The following is a 23,433-nucleotide window of genomic DNA, read 5'->3' as shown; positions in this document are numbered from 1 at the left end:
AATGAATTTCAAGGTTTGAATTTAAGATTTAGTTCTCAATTTTATAAAATTTGGATTTAGAACGCAAGGTTTGGAGTTTGTATTTAGGATTTAATGTATATGTCGAAAGAGATTGACACGTGCAATCTTGATGCTTTCAGTTCATTTTTCATAACGAGCGTACTTGACAATGTGATAGCGGTTACCATCTTTGTTTGGCTTTTTGCGGTCGATCCTTTGCCCTTTTCTCCAGCCCCAAAGAACCACCATTTAAGAAGAGCAACTTCCCAGGCCACCACACCCATCCCCTAAAAAGAAATGCACAGATCAGGTATCTGTCAATCGAGCACATATTTACCTGACCACTCGAGCTTTATTCCAATGCAGCTCTGCACAGCCACGACACGTAATTAAGCCTACAAAAGCTGCTAAACACGTGGAAGCAGAGTCACACACGTGCTTGCTCACTCATTATGCTATCCATGAAGTCGCAAGATGTTTGTATTTTGTCCGTTCAGCTCCAAAACCTTCTGGCTATCCTGTATGATTTATCATGTCCTCTGAGCTGTTAATGCCATGCTTTATTTTCATCCTTTCATCTTGTTAAATAGAAACAAGATTAAATTCTTGCCAGTGCTATGCTGCATAATAATACTTTTTTTTAATATTTCAAAAGAAATATCTAAATGTTACTAATATTTTTCTAATAAAAAAACATTTAAGTTGTACAGAGATTGACCCGATATAATTTAATTGACTTGATAAGTTTAAAAAATAACTCAAATAACCTGTAAAAATATAGTTTCTCATAAAAATTCAAGAAAATATCTTTTTTTTTTTGAAAAAATATATTAAAATAACAATATATTAAATCAATTAAGTTAACCTGCTAAATCTACGACCCGAGTCATAAGACTATGATAAAAAAGATGACTTGAATTAACCTGTCAGATCTGTGACTCCGATCATAAGATCTAAATAACTTCATAAAAAGTAAGCAGAAAAAAATAACCCGAGTCAACCCGGTTAACTTGCCAAACTCGTGACCCGGGGTATGCAACTTGGATAACTCTATAAAAAACAAATCAAAATAAATTATGAAGCTTAATTTTTAATAAATTTATTGTTGAATAATGAAATTTAAAAATATATATATAAAAATAAAACACAATAAAACAACTTGAATTTACCTGAGTTAACCCGCAAAACATGTAAATAGAATCATAAAAAAGAGATAACCTTATAAAAAAGCAAGCCGTAATAAATCATAAAATCTAATTTCTAAACTCGTGATATAAATTATAAGATCGAGCTAACATTATATTAGCTCTCTCACTGATCGATGGAATGTGTTTTAATACCTCTCTCACTGATCGACGAGGTTCTTGCAGATGTTGCTCATCGCACCACTACTCGTGAAGTACGGCTAGCTTTCACTATCTCTTTTACTATCTTCTTGCTATTTTTTAGCCTCAAAATGACTTACTTGTAACCACGGTTTCCATTTGTGATCACCAACTCCCATTAAAGGACGCCTATTCTATATTACTTACTTTTAACCACAGTTTTAATTACTTTGCATATCTAATTAACCCCTCTCTTAGATTCACCTAGGCTATCCCCCTAGAGCCTAACATGAACAACTACTTCATTTGAATATGATTAATGGAGACTGCTTCATATAAAAAAACAAAAAGATAATGTATGGAGTATTGCTCTCGTGTATCAACACTAGTGTTCTTTTTTTATATATATAATAATTGAATGTATTAATTAAAAGGTAGTCATTTAAAAATTGCTCCTGAAAAGTTGAATGGTTGTTTATAAGAAAATAAAATAATTGTGTTATAAATGACATAAGAGAAAACAAAAACAAACATTTAAATCAATGATGTGTATTTGTTCACATTTAAATACCATATGCATCATAAATGAAGTCGATACCAGTATAGCTAAAATTAGATTATTATATTTTAGCCAAACTGAAAATCTATATAAGATTGAAAATAAACTAGAATCTCAGCCTTGATATACCTTATTAAAAAACCTAATCACTTTTTACGAATAAAAAACTCCATGCGATGTCGAAGAAAAGAAGATTTCAAGCCCAAGTTTGAAATCTACTTTTTACTAAATAAAACCATTGATAAATTAATAAATTTAGATTACAAGGAATATATGTCAGGATACTCCCCTTGTAAGAATTTTTCCCAATTAGTAATATAACAATACACCATTTTAGCCAAACACAAGTGTTAGTTTACAACAATATTTTAGGCATTTCCATGCATATGATTTGTTTCTGTCATATGCAATTCGGATCACTTTAAGAAAACCATATGAGATCATGTACATTGAAAGGCCTCTGTGAGAGAAAATAGTGTAATTTCGAGTGTACTAAATAATAATTCTCGATTCATACCACACCAAGAAAATAAGCAAGCATTATACCAAAAAAATAGAATAAATATCAAAATCTGTGTGTAGTGTGATCGCGTCCACTCAGCTACGAATTTCCAGTGATTTATTATTTTCCCTTTTCTTTTAAGTTTCCTCCCTTCTTCATGCCGAAGGCATTCAAAAAGCAACCTTTTTTCTCCTGACACGTCAACCTCTAATCTTTTTCCCCTGTCCCGATTATGTCACCCGAAACTTTCTTGAATCACATAAATACAAATTCAAAATTAACCACCGGCTCGAGACATTCAAGCATCCTCGTCACTTTCGATTGCAATCAAGATAGCGACATGTGCAACGCTAGCTTGGGAAAAGCAAGGCCTGATGAATGTTATTAACTTTTTAGGAGGTAGCAACAGCGAAGGAAACATCCTCCATGGTTCCCTGCCATGTAAATATCGTTTTTAATAGCTATTTCTATATCAAAAACCCCAGTGTCCAATGCACTTTGATTTCAAGACGAGAACATACCTAACTGCACTAGCCTTTGCTGCTTTTATAATTTATGATAAGGGTTCAGTGCTGTTGACTGCAGCATGTCTTCTCTTCAGGGAGTTTCTATATGGCCGGCCAGTCGTCTCTAGTTGGTTGTGTTCCTAGATAAATATTGCAAGTTGATATCCTTTGTGTGAATAAAAATCCAGTTTTGATTCTTTTCCTACAACGACCTGCAATGAGTGCAGCAGCATGTGAATGCCTAGGGAAAGTAATATCCACCATTTTGTTCTGAAAATGAAACATCCTCGATTATTCCTTAACACGTGCACATTGCTTATATGATAATCTACTCATATCATGTCCACAACCCAATGCACCTTACGAGTAAAAATACATTTGCAACATGCAGAAATACATATTATGCTTTCCAAGATCGAGCCTTGTTTCAATTTCCCTACATGCCTTGTGTTGATATAAAAAAACGAAACTGTTCTGATAGAATTATTGCTACGTACTTATTCCCTTTCGAAATTGTTCAATTTTCCTACATACCTTGTGTTGATCGGTGCTGCAGCAAGAAAATTGTCTGTATATGATCGACAAAGTATAATGCCCTGCACTTTGCTTATAGTCTTCTTGTGTTTTTGTCCACATCCGTGACCTTAGGACAAAGTGCTGTAATTGTCAGTAGATTCCATATACGATCGAGAGCAAAACTAGCTAGTTTCAATGGACATTTCAGAAACATTTGCCGACATTTTAAGCGATTTAAGGAAAAAGAATTGTGTGTTTCAACATGATATTTGGCTCTATTTTTTAAAGATGAAATAAAAAACAATTAAATAAATGGTCATTAAGAATTCAATTCATGAAAGAAGAGGGTGAACTCAAATTATCCAAGCCCATCACCGCTCCGTTTCTTGGCACGGGGTCTGTCTCTGGATTGACGAGTTGCTTTCCTTCTCAACTAGATGCTTTCAATCCAATTATTCCAGCTACTGTACTGAACTGACAGTGATAAATCAGATTTAAATTTTTTAGAAATTTATTTAATTAATATATAATAACATTCGGTTGAGTCGGTGACCGCTTCATGTCGGTGACAAGAAGAGCCGTTATCATTCAAAGATGTGTCAGCTTCACAGACTAGACTGAAAGGACTGCCAACTTGTCAGAAAACATCGCTTCTCTAATTCCTTTTGTCGTTGTTGTCCATGTCATCACGTCCGCGCACCCCTAGTAACTCCGCGATTGACTACACGACAAAAAAACAGAAAACATCGCGTAATTGCGCTCCAGCCTGTCCAGTAACTTTTCCTCTCGGCAACAATTGTTTGTTACTGTGGTCGTGTGTTTTTTTTTTTGAAGAGTAAAACGATTGTTTTTGAATTTTTTTTTTTATTTTTGATGTTAATATATGAAAATTATTTAAAAATTATTAATTTAATTTTTTTTAAAGGTAAAATATATTTACAAATGCTTGGAAGTATGGATGTTTATTAAAATATTTTTCATTCAAAAACACATCTAAATAATATATTTTTTTAAAAAAATATTTTTGATTTTAATATATCAAAACAATTTAAAAATAAAAAAATTAATTTAAATTAATTTTTTTAAAAAATATAATTTTAAACGTGTTTCCAAACGCATACCGGAATTGGAGGTGTTTAACTACTTTATTTGAAAGAATACACCTTAGATCTGCCAAGTCTTTTACCATTGTTGTTCTCTGTATTTATATAACCTTTTTCCTTTCAGATATGATCAATGTAAGAATATTGCTGCAGAGCAGTGACAAGTTTACAAATTAATCCTGTGTTTCGTGTGCTTAACTTAAAAGAGACATGAGAAATAATAAGTGATATATTATTTATCTAAAACAACTTTATTGTTAGAGTGTATTTTTAAAAAAATTTAATAAGTTATAATATAATTTTAATTTTTTTTTAATTAAAGGATGAATATGTACTTGTTACTTGTGTAGCTCTTTTAAGGCTGCAAGCGCAAAAATATAACACAAAGATGGTAAATTTTATTGTTTGTGGACTTATTTGCTTTCTTTTTGTCTTTTTTTTTTTTACCAGAATATACTTGTACACAAGTGCGGAGGCATGTTAAAGGTTTGGGTGGGTTATAGCCCAGGTCAAGATTATATCAATATTTTCTAATTAGTTTTACGTAAAATAAATTCATAATTTTTTTTATTGAATTATCAAAACATTCTGAAAATTTATGTGACCCTTCTAATATGATGCTTTAGCTTAGGTTAAAATTTCATAATTTTTAGAGAAATTCAAAAATTTGATGAAAAATCATAGTTTAACCACTTTTATGTTATTTTGGCGTAATTTCAATCCGACCATCAAATTGAGTTGAAATTTTATAAAGAATCTTAAAATATATTGAATAAAATCTTGTTAAAAATTTAAGATTAACAAAGCTTGGTAATGCTAAAAAAAAAAGGTCAAATAAAAGCAAAACGACTCATTAATATTAAAATGATTATTTGCCATTAAAAAATGAAAACAAATCAACTCTTTCTTCCTTTTATATGTTGTCGACTGAACAAAAGCAGAATAAGAAAAGAAAGAAAAGAAAAGACGAGTGAGAAAAGTAAGGGAAAAATATTTAAAAAAAAAAAAAAAAACAAAGAAAAGTGAGAATAATCTTGTAAACTTACAATTTTCAACTTATAAAACACTAATTTAAGAAATAATCAAGTGAAGGAAGAGGAACTGAGAGAGAAAAAAAATGTAATTACTTTATTTTCCAGTTGATATTAAATTATTATTTTATCTTGGTTAAGAGGTTGTTACAATATCAATTCAGATTCGATTATAAATTAATTATATTTCATAAAATATCGAAGGATGTAACTTTAATAGTGAGTTTATTGTTTACTTTTATTTTAATTTTATGTACTTTTTAAATTTATTTTTTAATATTTTGGGTTGTGTATTTAAATTAAAATTTTATTGTTAATTTTAAAAATTCATATACATAAATTAATAATTAATTTTAAAACATATTTATATATTTATTTAATAATTCAAGGTAAGAAAAATTTATAATTCCATCTTGTACATTTGTGCACGAGGGATTGATCTGCATGCATTGAGGGGTGTGTGAGCCTATTATTTTTCTCTTTCACATTCACGAAATGATAAAACATGGGCCAATTGATTACCTGCAAAAGGGTTTGGCTCGTCCTAATAAAAAATCCTCCACTTATTTCAAGTTTTTTTTTTTTTTTTCCCTGGTCTGACACATATCAACAAAATTTGTCATTTGATACTCTGTCACCGCATCCTAGTTGCTCCTAGGTTGTTTTCCTCCGCAAGCATGTCTTATCAATTCTCTTGTATTTATAGAACCGTGATTCGACTTTTTCAATTTTATTTTATTTCATCTAAACTCTTTTTGCGTGTTGCTGTGCCATTCAATTTCTACCACTCATCAGTTAAATAAGAAAAGTTTTAGGTACAACTAGCCATTTCACCCGCAATTATTCACCGCAGTCGGAATTTTTTTTAAAAGAAAAATAATGAATATGTGAATAGCCAGATTCTTTCAATATATTTTTTAATAGTAAATATAAAACAAAAGGCTGCATGTTGGAGATGAAAATAAAAACATTTAGACTAAAAATTTAATAAAAAAAACTTGATTTAATCACGGTTAACCTATTAAATCTATAATTTAGATTATACACCCCATTTAATTATACATCAACTAGATGCAAGGATTTTTTTTATATTGAACCACAATTTAAAATAAAAAATAAAATAAATGTTATGCATGTAGCTAAATTTTTTTTAAAAAAATAGCCCTATTTCTTTTATGATGGATAACAAAAGGAGTTTTTTCTTTCTTTCAAGTCAAGTAAAAACAAACAATGAAATGATGTATTATTATTTTTTTAATTTTAAAGAGTTAAAAATACATTAAAAAAAACAAGCCGGTGAGTGGGCCTACACATACTTGGCCTATAAAAAGATCTAGTCAACGAGCCACACCTTTATGTTTTTCAATAATAGAGGGCAAATGATACATTGTTTACATTTTAATTTAAAAATGAAAACAACATACAACCCTTCATTTACTACTAGTAATTTAAAAATAGGGGTCATTACAAAATTAAGCCCTGGATTTTTTTGCTTAAAAATTTAATTTTTAACCCATTTTAACTCAGACATCTAGAAAAATATCATAAACACCTTGATAAACCTATTAAAGATATTAAAAAATCAAACAAAAAGCTTAATATCAAACCAAAATCAAGAAATTTTTCGAGTTTAGATTTGATTTTTTAGAAAATATAAAGGTGGAAAAAGCCTAAGTGAAACTCCTCTCACCACATGAAACACGTTGATACCAGGATTAACTATTTCAATGGTCGAAATCGGTGTCAATTTTAATTTTCTATATTTATCACCTGAATTTAGTGACTTTCTCTTTAACCATGAACTTGCAGACAGGGAAAATTAAGTTTTTGATTAAAATGTAAATTCTTAAAAAAAATCTTGAAAATCAGAGAGACTCAATATTTTTAATTTAAAAAGTATAGATTCACAAAGAGCATTTTGTCCAAGGTTTTAAAAAGTCATCCATCTCCTTTATTTTTTTTAGTTTGATTTTTTTGTAATAAATTAATCTAAATTGCCTATAATTTGGTCCTATAAGAGCAAAAAAAAAAAAAGTACTGGAAAAAAAAAATATGAATAGTGAACAGTTTAGTGAGAGGATGTATAATATATTTTTTGCATGGTAAATCTTCCACATCTTCTGGTGTTTGTTAAAATAAAATTAAAATAATACGACTAAATTCGGATCCATGACATCAGAGAGTACTAATTATCCCTAGCACCACTCATTTCCTAGTGAAAGTCATAAGAAGATGAATTTAATACAAATATGTCTGGATGTGTCGTGGGAGACTTCAAGATCCAATAAAAAAAAAATACTTATAATTAGTATTTGTACTGGTTTTGGTATCCGCACTTTGAGGTTCAACAATTTTATTTTATTTTTATAAAAAAATAATATTTAGGTGTTGAAATTAAATAAAAAAAAATAACATAAAAAACTAGTTATGACAAAACTTGTAACCTCAATAATTAAAGACTGATCCAACCTGGGAGATCTCACCAAACTCGTGGTTTAGATCATGAAATTTAAATAACCCGATAAAAAAATAAAAAAATTATAAAACACTCTTTTAAAAAAAAAATCATGTTAACTTTTCAAACCCTTGTGACTCAAGTTATTAAACTCAAAATACCTAATCTAAAAAAAAAACATAAAGTCCAAATTCTCAATCAATTAACTATTGAAAAATAAAACTGAAAAAAATAATTTCAATTATTCAAATGGATTTTAAAAAAGCAATTAAAAGAATGAGAATAAAAATTAGAAAATAAAATTAATTTTTCATTTGATTGAAAGGTGAAATTGGAAATAAAAACCAATTTAGCAAAGGAAAAAAAAAAGAGGTCATAAAAATGAGGACCATAATTCACATAAAAAATAAAAACAATGTTTTAAATGAAGGGTGAAGATAAAAAGAATAATAATTTTTACAAAATGACAAAAAATCAAAACAATGAGGACCAAATCAAAAAACATAATATAATCAATTTAAATTGAGAAATGAAATTGAAAATCAATAATTGTTTTTACAAAAAACCAAGGAAAAAAATAGAAAGCAAAATAATTTGGACCAAATTAGAAAATATAATATTTAAAAACTTTAATAGGATGATGAAATTGAAAACAAATAAAACTTTTATAAAAAAGTCAAGACAAAGAATATAAATAAAAAAAATAAGGATTGAAGTTAAAATACTAATAACAAAAAGAGTTAACTATACCTTTTAGGTGAGGAGATAGAAGAGAAGGACATAAAAGCTTCTCTGATAACAAATTGAACCACCACCAAAGACATGTACTATACCAATAAAAAAAGGATATAATGATATTTTCAATTATCTAATAAAAGAGTATTTTTGAATATAAAAAGACACCGCACATTCTACTTGAAAAGTCACACATGCTTTTAATGTGCCCCCAGATTCTATACATGCTCTCCATCTTCTTCTTTTTTTTTCAATTATTAGAACACATAATTGCCTTTGAGATGACTTTGTAACTACATGAAAACCAAAAAGTACCCCTTAATCTCAGCTTTTTTTTTAAAGGATATTCTTTTAGCTTGCTTGTGCATTTTAATTGTTTATTATATTTAGTTAAATATTAAAGTGCCCCTCAACTTAAACTACTACAATAACAAAAAAAAAATATTATTATAAAAATACAAAGACACCCCCTTAAGAAGGTTAATTTTTTTTTAATGATATTTTAGTTATTTTATTGCATAATTAATATATATATATAATATATATATAAAATAAACTTATCTATCACTAATTAATTTAAAAAATAATAAATAGATCACGTGAAAAAAAATTAATACTCTTGAAAACCAGAGTTAACGTTTTTTGGATTGATTGAAAAAAGAATCATTATATTCTTACCTTCAAAACAAGAAGAAAAGAAAAGCACGATCAATCATTTAAAAAACACAATGATTTACTAATGTTTTTGTTCACAACTAACGTGCCAATTGATGAGCGGCAAAATATAGATCATGTGAATAATAAATGGTTGACCTCACATGAAAAAAGTAATTGTCACATTGTTTGCATTCAAAATTTGTATGGAAAGTTTGTTCATGTACCGTTAATTACTTGAGTTAAATATAGTTAAAATAGTGTTTGGCAACGGAGATATAAATTTTTTAAACATTTATTTTTTATATGTTTTAAATCATTTTAATTCACTAATCTAAAAAATAATTTTTAAAAATAAAAAAAATATTATTTTGATGCATTTCAACACGAAAAGCATTTTAAAAAGTAATTGTAGTCCATACTTCCAAACAAGCTAGTGAAATAAAATACAGAAATTAAAAAAAAAAATGAAAATCTAAGATTATAAACATTGTTTTTCAAGTTTTTTTTTTCTTATATTGATTATCCTCAACAGTTAAATCTACTCTTCTATAAATGTGATTTTTCTCGCAATGAAAATTATCCTCCTTCCCTTTCAAGTTAGACATCCCAAGACATGTTTTCTATACTATCAATTGATATTTTTTCTCATTCTTATGTTTTTCAAACATATGGATCATGAAAAATACTATTTCAAATTTATTAAAATTATATGCATAGATTTTTAAAATACTTATATAATGAAAATTAATTAAAATCTTCTAAATACATCAAGCATTTAGAATAATACTTGTACTATAGTGAATGTTTAAGAACGCAATGCAAACCGTGTATCCCAAAAATTCAATTTTTTAATGTGTTTTGGATTATTTTGATGCGCTGATCTCAAAAATATTTTTTTGAAAATAAAAAAAATATTATTTTAATCAATTTCGACATGAAAAACACTTTAAAAAAAACCACAACCACACTCACTACTTCCTATCATGAATCAAACAAATAAAATTTTCAGAACCATTAAATTTAACAACATCATTTTGTGATTGATGCATTATTAATTATTTAAATATTCCATTAGTTGTGATTGTGCTTTTTAATATGGAAAGATTTACATTTCAAAACTTATTCACTACATTCATAATTTGAAAGAATTCAATAATTAATTTTGGATGATTAAACTTATCACATAATAGACAAATATAGATGTGATTTATTGAGAATCATCTTTTGCTCGGATGAAAAATCTAGATTTGATTGTATAATTTATTATTTCCTGAAAACTTTCTTCTATTCTACTCACAAATCTATATTTAATTGCCATTTATGACTATTAAGTTGATGAGTAATAAACTTGTCATTTATATATTGAATTTTTTTGTGTTGTTTTTTAAATATTTTTTTAAAAAACAAAATTTAAGTTCATTTTTCATTTATGATAGCTAACAAGATGAAGATACGTGTATTTTTTTGATTTATTTTCCTAAAAACTTTCTTCTATATTTCTTGTTTTATTTTTCTATTTGAGTTAAAAATTCAAAATTAAATGTCATGGTATAAGAAGATCTACAAAATTTTTCATATATTTTAAAAAATTAATTTTTTCTTCTTGTGTAATTCAATTTTGAACCAAAATCTGGTTCCTGCATTCAAACAAATATTTTTATGGAATGAAAAGAATGTTACTTTCACACACCATGTTCGTATTGGTTATAAATCACTATAATTTATTTATTTATTTTTCATTCTAATATCAAAAACACTTTCAGATTTTAAATGACAAATATTACCAAAATCCTTTTATTTTTCACATTGAGATTTACAGCCACAACAAACACCAACTCACCAAACAGCCCTTAAAAGGAGTTATCAGTTATGGTAACAACCGCGAGAAAAAAAAAATCCTTCAAATTCCCAAACTTGCCGAGTTTTTAATTGGATTCTCAGCGATCCAATGACCTACGTGGCAGTTACACAGTTGTATAATTTAAAACCGGTAACTGAAGAATACCGGTACCCACATTCTCAATCCACCTGTTTTCCTTAACCGGCTCAATGGCTTCTCCTAACCCTTCCTCTTATAAATCACCCCACCTCCTCCCCCTCCTCCTCGTCTCCAACACAGAGAACCTCTCTTTTAGAAAAACAACCATCTCATCTTTTTAGTTTTTAGGGTTTTCGATGGATTGTGATCGGGTTAAGGGACCTTGGAGCCCGGAAGAGGACGCGCTATTGAAGCATTTGGTGATAAAACACGGGCCGCGTAGCTGGACAATGATAGCAAGAGCAGTACCAGGTCGGTCCGGGAAATCTTGCAGATTACGATGGTGTAATCAGTTGTCACCGGTGGTAGAGCACAGAGCGTTTACACGAGAAGAAGATGTGATCATCATAAATGCTCATATCAAGTATGGTAATAGATGGGCTGCCATAGCAAGACTCCTTGATGGACGTACGGACAACGCCATCAAGAATCATTGGAACTCCAAGTTAAAGAGGAAATACGCGGACTTCATTGTACATGGCGGAATGGTCAATGGAGATGGAGTGAAGGATACATCTGCTAAAACGGTGTCGTCGTCTTCTGTTCTCGAGAGGGCTAATACTCCTTCGGGATCTGAAGTTAGCGATGCTGGGTTACCAGGGACGTCACCGTTGTTGGTACAAGAAAACGTGCCTGTTGTTGAAAGTGGGGTTAGTAACAACGCTGACGTTTCGACTGAACTTACGTTGTCCGTTCCAGGGATGAAGCCTGGACAGTTGGGGAGAGATCATGCGGTGGGTAATAAAGGATTGTCAACGGGAGATGCTGAGAAAACGATGACGTTTGCGCCGGAGTTGTTAGCAGTTATGCAGGAGATGATTATAAAGGAGGTGAGGGATTACATGGTTGGGATTGGGGGAAAGAGTGGTTAGGGTTGATGGAATTAAGGTTAAATAGAATTGGTTAACAAATGGGTCGGTAAAAGACGTGATTAAGGATTAGATGGATTGATTGGACATGTGTTGATGAGTTAGCAAGGTTTCAGGATTAGCAGAAGACATCTAACAAGCTGTTTTGTTTTGTTTGTTGTGGGAAAAATCTAGATCACAGCAGTGTTTCTCATTCAAGAATCAAAATTAATGTTGTTTCGAGGAAAATTCATCGGAGGAAAAAAACTCCTTGATGTTTTACTGGAAATTAATTTGTTTCTTGTTTAATGATTTTATTAGCCAGCTAACCTGTTTTTTTCCTACTTAATTTCCTGCTTTCTATATAGTATTGAGCCAGTCGGTTCACCTCCGTTCCGCTATGGTTTTTTTTTTTTTTCCTGTAAAAAATAATATGAAGGCTTTGTCGATATATTTTTTTAGCAAAAAATTTAATTGAGAGGTGAGAGTTATTGCATCTATTTAATAAAATAAATTTAAAATTATATGTATTTATAAATATTTAAAAAAAATATTAATACTAACTAAAAACTAAATCAGTAAATTGAGAGATATATGTGTGTTAACATACATGATCTAATGACATATGAAGCACTTTAAATTTTTAATTTAATTATATGAAAATATTTTTTTATATGAATAATGATTTAAATTCCATCAAGATAAAATAATTTGCCATTATAATTTCTCCTTTTCTTTTTAATATCTTTCAATAAACAAAATATAACTTTCTTGTTTCATGTTTTTTATTTAATAAAAATCAAAAGAAAAAAATAACAAATATATATAAACAATTGAATAGCATGAAATAAAGATAAAAAAATATATATCTTTAATTAAAACTCCTTTTATCTTGTTAATGTCTTCCATTTCTCTTAGATATTTTTTAAAGATGATATTTATTTGTAGACAACATCTTATTATAATCATAAAAAAAATAATATTATGATAATTTTGACCTAAATATATTAAAAAATTATATAAATAATATGTTGATGAAAACTTGTTGGTTGAGTTATGAATCCCAATTGTGGCTACAGGAGAACTGGTGTGCCATTAGACCTTCTTAGGTTTGTGATTTATAGTAAATTAGTTGAGAGTTAATCTGCTATGATTTGGTTTATTTGAACTAGTATTTTATAAACTAGTTAAATTATTTTTTGATTTAATTTTTTTTTAAATGACCTGATTTTTTTTTAAAATACTAACATAATGATGTTTTTTTTTATTAATCCAAGTTAAATTTATAAAGTTTATGACCTTGGTTACTATACACACGATGATGAAACCTCTAAAAAAAATGGTATTAAAAGAATTCCTTTTCCTTTGCAAGTAAAACGAACATTTTGCTCAAATCGGGCTGGCCTTAAATCTAGTTTGCTGGATATTGCTATGCACATATGGCCCTCTCTCTTTTTTATTAAAAGAAAACAAATGTGAGCCCAATCCATGGTAGTAATTAAAAAACGAAACAATAAATTAAAATGAAAGTCCAAACAACTTCAAAATACCTTTCTTTCCTCAATTATTTCTCTACGTTCCTTCTCTGCTCTTGCTCCAGCAGATACCTATTTTGCAGATCCAGGAACACAGTCCACACCATGGAACTCCGCCGGTGATGGGTTTCGTTTCTTTTTTTCTTATTATGTTATTGATACACACATTCATCTTTTTTTTTTCTAGCGATTCATTTTCAAGTCAACCTTTGCAGGAGCAGATGGATAATTGGTTTTGGGTTTTTTAATTTTGTGTCACTGGCTTGATTCCAGGGTTTCAATGGCGGGTTCTTTGAATTTTTGAATAAATAGAGCAATCTGGTTATTCTTTTAACAAAATCTTTTTCTGAGTTTTCTAGATATGTTTTCGTCACTTGATTTTTGGGTGGGTTTTAAAATTTTGGTTCTTTGAATTTTCCTATTCATCATTCCATCTTCAACCGTGAAAAATCCATCGTTCTTTGAAGTTTTCGGCTGCTTCATCAACTTACTTTCTATAAACTATAAAGGGGAGGAGTTTTATGTTTTGTTTTGATGACCAAAAGTTTTGCCTACTTGTAGCTGTATCCCATTTTTGGGGCCGCTGACTGTTACGTAAGGACTTAATTGAATGTTTTTAGAGGAAAAAAGATGTAGAAAGAAAATTTCTAATTTACAATGCTGGATATTAAATAATTGAAGTCAATTGACGTATACTAAAACATAAAATAATAAAAAAATTGATCTGATTTATTTAATATTTCTAGATGAATGCATTGATTTTAGACGTTAGGAAGTGAAAAAAAAAAAAAAAAAAATCCTCTCTCGAACTAACGGAAAATGCTCATGACCCACGCATTTTTGGTTTTAAAATAAAAAGTTAATAATTTTTAAAACAAAATTTAAGGGGCTGGTGCGAGAATTAAAATTTCCAGAAGTCTCATAATTTTGATAAATATATATTTAATTGGACTGCTGTTGTAGATTAGTGTGTTTTAGGAGTGGTAGACATTAAAATACAGCGAAACTGAGTTTAAAATTATTTTTTTAGGAGTGAACCTAGTTTTTGTTGAGAAATAGGCTTATTACAATGAACGATTAGGATTGAGTATTCAAGTACCATGGTTATTTTTTAAAATTATTTTTACTAAAAATAAATATATTAAAATAATATTTTTTTATTTAAAAATTATTTTTGATATTAGTGTATTAAAATAATTTAAAAATATTAATTTAAAATAAAAAATAAAAAATTTAAATTTTTTTAAAAAAATAATTTTAAAAACATAAAAAAAAACAGGACACACGACTCCAACTCAACAGAAAAAACAACCAAAAAAGGCCGAGAAAAGCCTCAATCATTCCTCTGTTGCTCAGAGCCAAAGCCCATCATAAAAAACCACGCTAGCAAGTCCATGTTAAAAGTGAAAAACTCGGCCCAGTAAATCCTTCGCTCCATATGGTTTCAGAGAGGGCAGACTTTGCACGAGTCGTCGTCGTTTTACGTTTTCTCTTCTCACAATCTCAAAACAGGAACGAAGAGAAGAAGGCAAGGCTGTGCAAAAATTCTCCACAGATCTCCAGTGAAGCAAATAGCACCTTGCCTGAAATCACAAAGAAGAGAAGGAAAAGCAAATCGTCAAACGTGTTAGTACATATATAGAAAAAAAGATGCTGCCTACAACATCGAAAGGGCGTGCATCATCGTCCTCCACTTCTCGAGTTAACTCCTCCACTATCCCTCAATACCTCCGTCGAATTATCAAGGTCCTCTCCTCTCCTCCCTCAAGATCTGACTTCCTTGTTGATATTTATCATTTTTACTCCATCCAATTCTCAAAATTCACCTTCTCAATTATTAATTGCTTTCACAAATTGTGAATTTCCTCGGTGAATTGTGTGATTTCGCTGCTAGTTATTAAATATGGTTGCAATGACGTGTGCCTCATCCAAGAGTCTTTAATGACTCGGTACTTTTTCTTATTAATGATTTTTTTTTTGGTACCTAATTGTGAGTTTAGGAGGATTCATTCTGTAGTTTTTGGTGCTCGTCAATGTTATGGAGAAATCTGCTCTTGCATCATAGAATTTTGATGTTGATATCTGCTTTGATGATGCCTAAAGTGTGGATTTCGGCATTTACAAACCCTTGTCTTTTGCTGTGCATTACAGTGGCAACAAATGGACATTGAATACACTTTCTGGCAAATGCTTTACTTGTGCACCTCACCGAAAGTTGTGTAAGTTTGCTTCACCTAAACTTACTCGCTACTGTCATTGCTGTTATGAGTATGATTAGGATTATGTTATCTTTTTATTGGTGTATAGTTGGAAAGATGAGTGTTGAATCAGACAGGACCATAAGGGCTTGGAGCATTGAGACTTTTATACCATCTTTCTTTTTTTTTTTTTTTAAATTTTCTGCAAAACTTGCATGTACAAGGGAAAAACCTTTACTTTTAACATTGGCTCAAACTTTGGATTAAGTTGTTTATAACTATTTTGTTTACTTTCTAGGTGGGAAGTTTCTAATTGAGTTATTATGTTTTGCATGCAGCTATCAGCATACTAAGTTTCACAAACGTAAGTTCATCTCCAAGTAAAGAATCTTTTATTTTTTCACTTGATGGTTGGCGACTAGAAACTGTTACTTTCCTGTGGTATATGGTTATTTGGAAATCAGAAAATCTTATTGACTATTTTTTAATATTTTTTTTTTGTAGTTTATCCCCCGTGTTTTGATTGAAAACCACTGGTTGTATTTTATGCACCAAAATTTTAAAATGCAATATTGCATGATAATCTGATGCCTTGGATGTTATATTTGATTGTCTTTCTGGTTGAATTTTATCGAGCACTCATTGGAGGTCTCAAACTATGAAATTTTCTGTAGAAAATTACATGCACTTTGAAAAAAATTTACTTTACTTTTTTTTCCTCTCCAGAAACTAAGAATCAATGGGCACGTGATGACCCTGCTTTTGTTGTTATCTCCAGCCTCCTTTTGGCAGTCGCAGCTTTGGCTTATTGTGCTGCGTAAGTTTCCTGTCTTTAGGAACCTCTCCTGATTGACTGTTATAATGATGGTAAAAATAATAAATGACTTTCAAACTCTCATCCTTTTTTTAATGAGAGACCTTCCAGGACCTCCTTTGTTTGAATTATTTTGAAATTTAAGCCTGCAGTTGTTAATTATGAGTATGCATGCTGAGACAATGCTCTTGGATGTCTAACTTCTTCCAAGTTTGGTAATGCTGCACATGCATGATTAGGCTGCATTTTGAATTTCGAACTTCCAAGTTAGCAATGTTATGGAAAAAACTTTTTAGTGCATTTCGTTTTTGTAGCCCTCATTACTTATAGATTGTTTTGTTTTCTATTGCTGCATTCAATGAGTTATTTGAATGTTCCCTCCAGATTAAATCTTTGTTTGTCTCTGATTTTCATTTCAGGTATGACCACAGTGCTGGACATGCTGTTTTTGTAGTTATTTCTGTATTACTTTTTCATTTTTTAATTACTGGAGCTGGTCTGGCTACATGTTGTTGGTAAGAACCACTCTCCACCTGATAGTAAATTTGTGCTTATCTTATTTTTCAGCTCTCCCAATATTTGATTGCCCTTATTAATAAATTAAATGACCGTGTAAATGCAAATTTGGCATTTTAATAAATATATCTTTTTTGTCTTTAATAACCCGCACTTCCTATTTTGCTGCCAATGCCACAGGCCTTGCACATGATATTTAGTTGGTGAACTATATCTTGTTAATTGAAGCCAATGAAAGAATCGACTTTTACATGTGTGAAACTACAATGGAGAGAGAAGAGATTTTGTACCATTAGTAATATAATGCTTTGTGTATAATTGGATAATTGAGATACTTGTTCTGAAATCTGAAACTTGTAAAGCCTTCAATTCATCAAAATATTGTTTTACCACCTGGAGATGACATTAATTGCCTTGGTGATGCTTTCCCTTTTTGTAAGAATTTAATCCTAGATAAAGAAATTAATTCTGGATTTCTTTTGTTGATGCTTTTTTTTTTTTTTTTCTTCATTCATAATTAGATCTTTCACTTCTTGATTTCCTTCCCCTGCTTGTGTGATTAGATCTCGAACATGGATGCTTCATCATGCTTGCCTAATAGTGATTCCATTTCTCAATTCCATACAGGTTCCTAACTAATGCTTACCTTCGGGAGGAGGCTCCAAATAGTCATGTTGTTGAGCAACGGGTTGAATGGCAAGTCTAGAACTTCATGCTCTTGGTTGTTTTAGAAATATGTTCTTAACAGGTGTATGCATGTGAAACGTTTGCAAATCATTATAGATTTGCTCATTTGTGTCTCTGATGTTTTATAGATGCTATTTATCTTGCTTGTATTCCTCGTTAATAACGCTTAGTGCTGACCCCTTTTGTCATTCTGCTTTCTGGTTGAAGGCTATATGCGTTTGATGTGCACTGCAATTCTTTCTTCCCAATGTTTGTCATGCTTTATGGTAAGTGCTATGTTAATATATGTTTCAGCTTTTAGTTCTTGAATCTCAGTTTATGCTACCACAGTATTACTAATGTCCTGGTTTTGTTGCAGTTATACATTATTTCCTGTCACCCCTTCTAGTTGCCCATGGTTTCATACCTGTATTGCTGTCGAACCTGCTGTTCATGGTGGCAGCCTCGTACTATCATTACCTCAACTTTTTAGGCTATTATGGTCAGCTAAATTTTCATAGTATCTGATTTAATGATTTTCTGAACAGTTTTTTTCCTACAAAAGATCACTAGCATGCAAATTATTTAGAGATAACTTCAAGGTCTTGGATGAATAGGTATCCATGTCATTACCTCAAATAAGTGTTTCGAGCAGCATTTTGGACCTAGATTGAACTGGAATGCTAAACCTGTTTCCTTAAAGCATCATCTTTTCCTAGTCTGAGTTAGAGCTTCTACCTGTTCTTGATATAAGCCTGAGTTGGACTGTATTGACTTGGTCAGACTGATTACCCGGTTGGAAACCCTTGTTGAACTGCTGGAATTTCACCTTGTTGTTTTCAAGACTCATCATCGCATATTCTCTTGGAGCCTTGACCCAAGGCTGTGGAAATTAAAGTGCACAAACAATGGTATTAAACATGATGACACTATTGCCAAGGATGTTTTGATGCAGTCACATCATGTGTTTTTTTATGAAATAAATGACCTATGAGATATTCTTACCACTTGTAAAGTTGTAATAGTATAATAAACCGCCCAAATGTTGTACATAAATAATAAAAGAGTTAAATGATAGAAAATAAAAATTGCAGTTGCTCAACTTTTTTGCATGAAAGATAGGTTTTAGGCGTCCATGAATGGCATTTAGGATATAGGTTTAGTTGAATAAGCTGACACCAAAAGACCCGTAGATTATATCTACTCCAGTATGTTCCTGGATGAAGCTCTGACACCTTGCCTCCTGTTCTTTCTGGTTCAATCACTGGATCGGTTTTTGAAACACTGGGTCTTAGTGGCAGGAGCTCACTGCCAGAAATCCAGTGATTCTTTTCCGCTTCCAGAAAACAAAAGAAAGTCATTGCTGAAGGGTTGCTAAACATGTTCAGTTGAAGGTTTTGCCTGGATATGGGTTCCAAACTTGGATGGCTATTAAATGCTTTTTTTTTTTTTTTTTTTTGCAGTAATGATACAGCTGCTGATAACCTTAATCAATTAAGGTACTGATAACATGTCTTTAAATTATTGCAGTGTTACCCTTCCTGGAGAGAACAACATTTTTCCTCTATCCAATCGGTCTTGTCATTGTCCTATCTCCTATTTGTAAGTACTTGAGTGCAATTTCTCAGTGGACCTTGGTATCAGGTTGTTTTGTATCTCAACCTCTTAGTTCTTTCAACATTGCAGTGATTTTGAGTGGCTTCAATCCTTCAAGATATTTAATGAATGTCTACTTTAGTCAAAGGGCGTGATTTACTAAGCTAACACCTCGGGGGGCACATCTATGTGATGGGAGGTAGTTCAGAGACTGCATCAACAATGGGTTGGCCATAATATCTTCACATACATGTTGTAAAAGTGACGGAGGATTGCAAAATGAGAATCTTTGTAGCTTTCTTGCAGGCCTTTTCCCATTGCAAAGTGGAAATCAAACCGATTGAAGACAGGTTAGAATCGTTCTTTTTTTTTTGACAGTCAATTTCATTGTTCAAGCGGATCTATTATTGAATGTAATGATTTGCAGATGTCTTTTATTTGGGAAGGTGAATATGATAGATCCCTTTTCACGATGTAAATTGTATTCGTCTTCTGCATCTCCAAGTGTCTGAATGTTATCATCAGAATGAAATCCATAATGTGATAGCCATTACCTTTGGCGCTGGCATATTTGATAAATGTTACTGGGTAATAGCTGCGATGGATATTCCAATAATTCTCAGAGTTTTTGGCACACAGAAGAGTTCTTAGTTGTTCGTAAGCACTAAAAAATAGCGCTATAAACTCATTAATGATTACCAAGGATTCATAATGATTGTCGTGCTGCCTATTAGCTATTTAGATCACATCGCGAGGTTGAAAAATTTGGTCGCTTGGGTGGATGGGGTCAATATGTAAAGGGTTGCGTGAGGTGGTTGTTTTTAACTTTTTTTTTTTAATTATATATATATATTTTTATTTTTTTAAAAATTTAAAAAATGTATTTTTTGATGTGAAAACAAACACGAATCAAACCTAACCTGGTAATTGAATTACTAATTCTACCAATCCAATTCACCCGCCTGGTTGGGCTCTAAATTTGTACCTTGCCTTCACTATCAAACCCAATTAACTTTGGTAATTAGGTTTAACCAGTTCGTGTTTTCCCAGTGAAGAAAAAAAAGGCTACAAAATGTCAATGCTGTCATTATGTTTCATCCGTAATAAGGTAAAGTTTGAAAGACAATTCAATAATATCAATGGATCATTTATCCTTGCGCTGCGGAACTGTAATGATTTTAGCTGGTTGTTTGATTATTCATACATAATCAATTATTTAATAATTTGATAATATTATTATAATCTTATTTATGTGTTATTGCATATTTACATGTATTATTCCTGTTTGTCTGAACATAAATAACAATAGATCACGTATTCATGAAAAATGCTAAATCCAATCTTTGTAATTTTTGATGGAAAATCTATTCAAAATCCGTTGAATCTAGTAAAATCTTTAAAAGAAATAATTAAAAGAAACAACCTAGCTTAATAATAAAGTATTTATTTGAAACGAGTAAGTGGCCGATGGTAACAGTTTGGAAACAAGAAATTTGCTCCGATCTCAAATTCAAGTATTGAGGTTGCTAAGATGATAGTCATTGGAGGCTTACATGGTCATTAACTTTAGGATCCGTGGAATTAGTTGAGATACACGTAAACTGGTCCTGAATATTTATATTAATAAAAAAAAAATAAATAAATAAACTATTTATTTGCCAAAAACAAACAACATCCCATTAAGCTTATAACACCGAAAAAAATCACAATCATTTCATGCAAAATGAATTAAAATTCAATCCGATTGCACCAACCTAACACTCTCCCAACAATCATTAAGCAACCGGGTATATTTTGTAGGTAAGACTTGTATTCAATGGCCAACCCTTCCACATTCAACAAACCAGAAGAATGTGAACCCATCAAACATCTATTGACCAACAACAGCTCAGTAACCCTAGCCAAGTCAAAACCCCACAAACCAACTAGATCCATTATTAAGCCAAGACGGCGTCCCTCTTGGACAGAGCCATCAACGAACCTAACCCTGAAGCCTCTCCCAAACCCGAAGATGCACCTGCAGCTGAGAACTAACATGCAATTAGATCCCCAACAACCCCAACTTCGCCCGAGAACACCAAAATGAATCCAGCTCTTCACGCGAGAAGGATTGCTCCAGTCCATAAGTAGCCACGGTAATAAATCGAGGGCCTTTAGTTTATTTAATTTTTTTTTTTTTTTTTGTAATATGAAAAATATTTTTGTTCAAGGACCAAGCTTGCTGCCATGTTGATATAATCCATTGTGATCACTTCAATCATGGAGGTTAATCCCTTTTCCTTGCAGTACTCAAGCATCTCCTCTGTTTCCTTCATGCTCCCTATGAAGCTCCCAGTGATTGACTTTCTCCCTACACAAAAAATTGCATAAGAAAAGAAAGCACCTTATCAGGGATTATGGATCATAACAAATCTTTTCCTGATATCTTCTTAAATGAAAATTAAGTAGAAAACAGAAAACTAGTCTTTGAAGTAGATTGAAAGAGACTCACCATGCATAACCATAGGTGTAACAAACTGCAATGGGGCATTGATAACACCCATCAAGATCAACTTGCCATCAAGTTTCAATAAAGAAAGGTAAGGCTCAGGAGGACGAGCCACAGGCACAGTATCGATGATATACAGTCGAGTGAATCAGCTGCTTTTTGCATGTCTTCCCCATCCGAGCTGACCAAGTATTCATCAGCACCAAGATGTTCCAAAGCCTCCTCCCTCTTCTTATCAGAAGAACTAAGCACAGTTACATGGTGTTCCCTTGCCTTTGCTATCGTCAATCCCATGTGTCCTACTCCTCAAAGTCCTAAAATCCCTCCTCTTAGCTCACTCTGTTTCAATCCAAAGTGTTTAAGTGGGCTGTAAACTTTCAATCCAGCGCACAATAACGGTGCAGCTTGTTCTGGTGACATCCTGTTGGGAATTTTCTCCACAGATCTAAGGAAAATATCGAATTTTATCAAAACAAGCACAAGTTTTGCTTAATCAATCAATTGAAGAAAATTATAAAATTATTGGAGTTTCAAATAAATATTATAATATTTAATTTTAAAATTGTTTCTTATTATTATTATTATTATTATTATTATTATTATTATTATTGTATCATTCAATAAAAATTAGTTAAAAACACAAAATTGTTAAATCCAAAAATCCAATATAATTCATAATTTGAGTTACGGGTTAAATGAATTAAGCTGTAAAACTCGAGTTAATATAACGTGTTACCTTATTAATATTAAAAACCAAAATATCTTTTTATCAATCATCTAGCTTTTCTTTTCATGTTTTTTTTTATTCCACCAGTAACATAGCTGAGACAGTAAACTAGCTACAAACCAAGCTGTATCGGGTATTTTAATAATTCTGCCAAGATATTAATTAAATACTATCAACTAACGAGGACTTATTTCCCCTGCTCAAGAAAATACAAAATAAACATTTTTATTTATAAAGTAGTGTAAAAAAGGAGCTCGTTGCAAATTTAAAATCTTAAAATTTTATCCCATATGTCACAAACCATGTTGCTTGTTCATAGGTTATCAAAAAAATATCACAACTTAACTAATTAAAATCTCCTCATCTCAGATCTTTACTTATTTTTTTTTATTATTTTAAATGTATCCTTTTGGATTAAAATCTTAAAAATCTTGATCTTCAAATTTAATTTTTGGTAGTTAAGTGTAAGCGACTCTGTTTATCATGTTCTACCATGAAAATTGCACTCAGAATTGTTATTTAGTTATCTGCATTTGTTTTTGTGGTATTCTCTGTAAGGATCACAGGATCTCAAGGAAGAATTCTTTTAATCCAAATTTAGAGCAGACCAAGGCATCA

At 31.0% G+C, this 23,433-nt stretch overlaps 2 protein-coding genes and 1 pseudogene across 3 annotated transcripts; 2 read left to right on the top strand and 1 right to left on the bottom strand.

Moving 5' to 3' along the window:
• Positions 1-11,476: 11,476 nt before the first annotated feature.
• On the top strand, positions 11,477-12,702 carry LOC118055447 (transcription factor MYB73). The gene has a single exon (XM_035067359.2). The coding sequence runs from the start codon at positions 11,565-11,567 to the stop codon at positions 12,297-12,299; it is 735 nt and encodes a 244-aa protein (XP_034923250.1). The 5' UTR covers positions 11,477-11,564; the 3' UTR covers positions 12,300-12,702.
• A 2,567-nt stretch (positions 12,703-15,269) lies between these two features.
• On the top strand, positions 15,270-20,179 carry LOC118055448 (uncharacterized). 2 transcript variants are annotated; one of them, XR_012169327.1, is made up of 11 exons: positions 15,270-15,556; positions 15,962-16,029; positions 16,347-16,372; positions 16,735-16,825; positions 17,242-17,337; positions 17,966-18,034; positions 18,233-18,291; positions 18,384-18,506; positions 19,535-19,606; positions 19,691-19,950; positions 20,028-20,179. XR_012169327.1 is itself a non-coding variant. In XM_035067360.2 (10 exons), the coding sequence occupies exons 1-10, from the start codon at positions 15,461-15,463 to the stop codon at positions 19,753-19,755; spliced, it is 765 nt and encodes a 254-aa protein (XP_034923251.1). In that variant the 5' UTR covers positions 15,270-15,460; the 3' UTR covers positions 19,756-20,179. The 2 variants fall into 2 exon arrangements, 1 of the variants encoding a protein (XP_034923251.1); XM_035067360.2 differs by having other exon boundaries at positions 19,691-20,179.
• A 1,358-nt stretch (positions 20,180-21,537) lies between these two features.
• On the bottom strand, positions 21,538-22,517 carry LOC118055404 (probable cinnamyl alcohol dehydrogenase; annotated as a pseudogene).
• Between the last annotated feature and the right edge of the window lie 916 nt (positions 22,518-23,433).

Source organism: Populus alba, chromosome 1 (assembly GCF_005239225.2).
Source record: "Populus alba chromosome 1, ASM523922v2, whole genome shotgun sequence".
Lineage (NCBI taxonomy): Eukaryota > Viridiplantae > Streptophyta > Magnoliopsida > Malpighiales > Salicaceae > Populus > Populus alba.
The sequence above is the reverse complement of the archived record's forward strand: the minus strand, read 5'-3'. Positions and strand labels throughout refer to the sequence as shown.